We start from the raw sequence: 3,420 nt of genomic DNA, 5'->3' as shown, positions 1-3,420 counted from the left end.
GAGCATAAAAGGTCGCGGGTGGGGGTGGGGGCGGCGAATGGTTAGCACGTGCGCGCTGCGCTGTATCAACTGGCGGGGTTTCGAATCCCCGGTTGTACGTGACAAACTAGGATCGCCTGTCCAACCTCGTGGGTTAAATTTTCTCCGGGTCCTCCGGTTTCCTCCCACTGCTAAAGACTCCTACGCGCAAGCGAATTATTGAAATAAAATTGAACCATGTGTTGGTCCCGAAATGACCTAGTTTGTGTCGAGTGGATGTTAAACCCCATTCTCTCTCTCTCCCCTCTCTCTCATAAAAGGTCGGTACCTAAAAGGTCTGACTATTCATTTTATTCGTGCAAACCAGTGAGGTGTGAGGATAGAAATAGAAGATATTAATGTAACCGTCTTAATGCTAGTTTTTTTTTCTCTTTCCAAAGTTCCGTAGTATTCAAACAATTTTGTGGTAACCGAATATTTTTGGCAACTCAATTCTGAGTTTTTATTGTACGGCTGGACAATCGAGCAATTGTTAAACTTCTAACTGGAGAAATGAGTCTACGAGACTATAAACAAACATGGCGGTGATGTGTGAGTTGGCAGTGACTGAATAGGTAATAAAAGTTTCCCGAATTGATTGGAGATTGATCAGGGTTTTATAAAGAACTATTTTAAGGCCCGTAAGTCATAGGTTTAATTCTTCAGATCTCATTGAATATTGCCCATCAAGTTCAGATTATGCCATAATTTATGCTACATGTACTGTCAGCCGAGCTAGACGAAAGGAAGAATATTAATAATTCCAAATCCAAATCCAAATGGTTATTTTAAATTGAATTAAATGAAATTTGGTTTAACATTCTACTTTTATTCACTTACTGAAGACTGGCATTACAGCTTGCTATGAGATAAATTTTGCCTGGACATCAATAGGATTCTGTCAATAGAAGTATATATAAGCTCGGCCGGCTTATTTTCAGATCCCACAGACCTACTTTTATATCAATATTATCATGTAGATCTAGGCCTTAATATTTATTGAATAAGTAGTGTCAGAAAAAAAAATTAAATAGAATTCTGTCAAGGGCTCCATTATATGCAATCAAACGTGTACCGGTACACCAACCTCAGTTATTTTTTTATCCCATCCGCACGACTAGGCACTGTTCTTGTCTTGCTTACCCTGTGTCCTCTATCACTGACAAACCAAAAATTAAATAATAAATGGCAATATGCAACGATTGTGGCACATGTACATATAGATCATTCCGAATCATACTACTGGGAATATCGAGGATGGGTATCAAGACAACTCATCCCAAATACAGCTCATCCCAAGACCACACTCGGCAAACCTTGGCAGATTCCGGTACCCTACATCTAACCTCGGCTTTATGACAGTGATATGTACCTACGCCTATACATTTGCGTTCCGGCACCGGTTTACTTATAAGGGAAACTTGCACGCGTTTAGAAAGAAGTTCTCAAAATTGCGTCGTTCAAAGAGTGTGTAGAATTTTCAGTGCAAATTTGTCCTTGTCTAAAGAAAATCGGATAAACTTGAAAGAAAAACAGCTTCAAACTTTGAAAATTTTGTAAGATAAAACATTCTTCAAATACGTCGTCATCAATCACGTCATTGGTCGTCATGGACAACGCCATTGTAATCCGGGAACTTGAAAGTAGTTCTAATGGCGGACTTTGTCATACAGCCGAGAATAGATGTAGGGTACTGGAATCTGTTGAGGTTTGCCGAGTGCCAAAGACCACTCATCCCAAAAGAAGACAACTCATCCCAAGATAGAAGACCACTCGAACCAAGTTTAGAAGACCACTCATCCCACAATAGCTGTGTGTTTTTTTGTTTTTTTTTAAATACATGGTACTGTTGTAATATATTGCAAAAGAAATGCAGATTGGGCAGCAATACGATTGTGAATTAAAAGCTGAAATGAAATGGGGTTTATCGTCCTACTGTTCTTCTCCGAACTGGGCTAATGAAGACGGGCATATGCCATACAGTGTGCTATGAGGGAAATTTTGCCCGGACAGTGGCACTATGGCCTACTCTTATATCGATTCCAACTGCCAAGGGATCTTTTATGTGCACGCCAATGTGTACACAGGACCTCAGTTTTTCGTCCCATCCGAACGACTAGACAGCTGTCCTTGTCAGGCCCTCCGTCCTGCATCACTGACAAGGGGGAACCACGTCGAAAAATCTGGATGAACTTTCTCGGCCAATGCAGGGATCGAAAACCCGACCTCCAGGCTAGCAAGCCAGCGTCTTACCCACTTAGCCATCGTGATCCCCGAATTAAAAGCTAATTCTTTTGTCTTATTATTGTAGATTTTGGTTTAGAGAATGATGGACAAATAGAAGGTTAACCAAGGAACAGCATCATGTTTGCAATAGCCTCGTACATCACTCCCTTGTTGATGGGATATCTGGATAAATACGTCGAGTTGCGTCAAGAGGATTTCAAGATAAACTTCTGGGAAGGTGACGCCACTTTAAAGACGGTCAAACTACGCACAGACTTCTTCGAGAAACTGCTTCAAATTCCTGTCATATTTAAAAGTGGTCAAATCAAAGAATTGAAGATCTACGTTCCATGGCATAAAATTAATTCTGAGCCGATCGTGATCACGCTGAAAACGGTCGAATGTGTTTTAAAAGTCCGCGACACAGCGTATGATGATCATTCCAGCTCACATTCCAGTGAACAGGTTAAAAAACAATTACAAGCAGCGAAAGCGAAGCAGAAATTAAAACGTCAGGATTCGGAAGTTCTCCCTCCAGGCTACATGCAAGGAATGATCAGTCGTATTTTAAACAATATAACATTAGTCATCGATAATTTAGTTATTAAATTCGTTGAAGATGATATTGTATTGTCCGTTAACGTCATGTCTGCCGAATGCTACCCAGTCGACATTAACTGGAATCGGGCATTCGTTGATTTTAATCCCCCAGAATTCACTTCGCGGAAAGTCCTCAAATTTTGTGATCTAACTGTCTGCATGGATCGAGCAGATGCCAGTGGAAATATCAAATCGTACGAGCAGCCATTGTTGTTTAAATGCATTGTTGCCTGTCGTATCCTTATGACTTACGACAGTCTGAATGCGAAGCTGCCGAAGTTAACACGTTTTAATTTATTTTGTGAAGAATTAAAAGCCACCATCAGTGATAACCAATTACCGATATTTATTCGTTTAATAGAATTATGTATTGCGTTGTATTATGGGGTTATTCATATACCAGTCAGTGAGAAAAAACTTGAACCTGACAAACAGGAAGTGACCCGCAGTAGTGCAGGTATGTATTTATTCGTTTAATAGCGCCATGTATTATGGGGTTATTTATGAGGAAAACTTGAACCAGACAAGAAATCAAAAAGGTCTAAAATGTACACATTATCTCAAGGAAAACGTCTA

At 40.1% G+C, this 3,420-nt stretch overlaps 1 protein-coding gene across 2 annotated transcripts in view; it reads left to right on the top strand.

Annotated features, from left to right (window-relative positions):
• The first annotated feature begins 549 nt into the window (after window positions 1-549).
• LOC130012527 (intermembrane lipid transfer protein VPS13B-like) overlaps window positions 550-3,420 on the top strand; it is a 3,544-nt gene continuing 673 nt past the window's right edge. For both annotated transcript variants that reach the window (XM_056100653.1, XM_056100652.1), the window contains exons 1-2: window positions 550-593; window positions 2,330-3,301. In XM_056100653.1, coding sequence (XP_055956628.1) covers window positions 2,383-3,301 — 919 coding nt within the window. In that variant the 5' untranslated portion in view covers window positions 550-593; window positions 2,330-2,382. The remainder of the gene's footprint in view (window positions 594-2,329; window positions 3,302-3,420) is intronic.

Source organism: Patella vulgata, chromosome 1, assembly GCF_932274485.2.
Source record: "Patella vulgata chromosome 1, xgPatVulg1.2, whole genome shotgun sequence".
NCBI lineage: Eukaryota > Metazoa > Mollusca > Gastropoda > Patellidae > Patella > Patella vulgata.
Note: the sequence above shows the minus strand (reverse complement) of the source record. Positions and strands in the feature narration are given on the sequence as shown.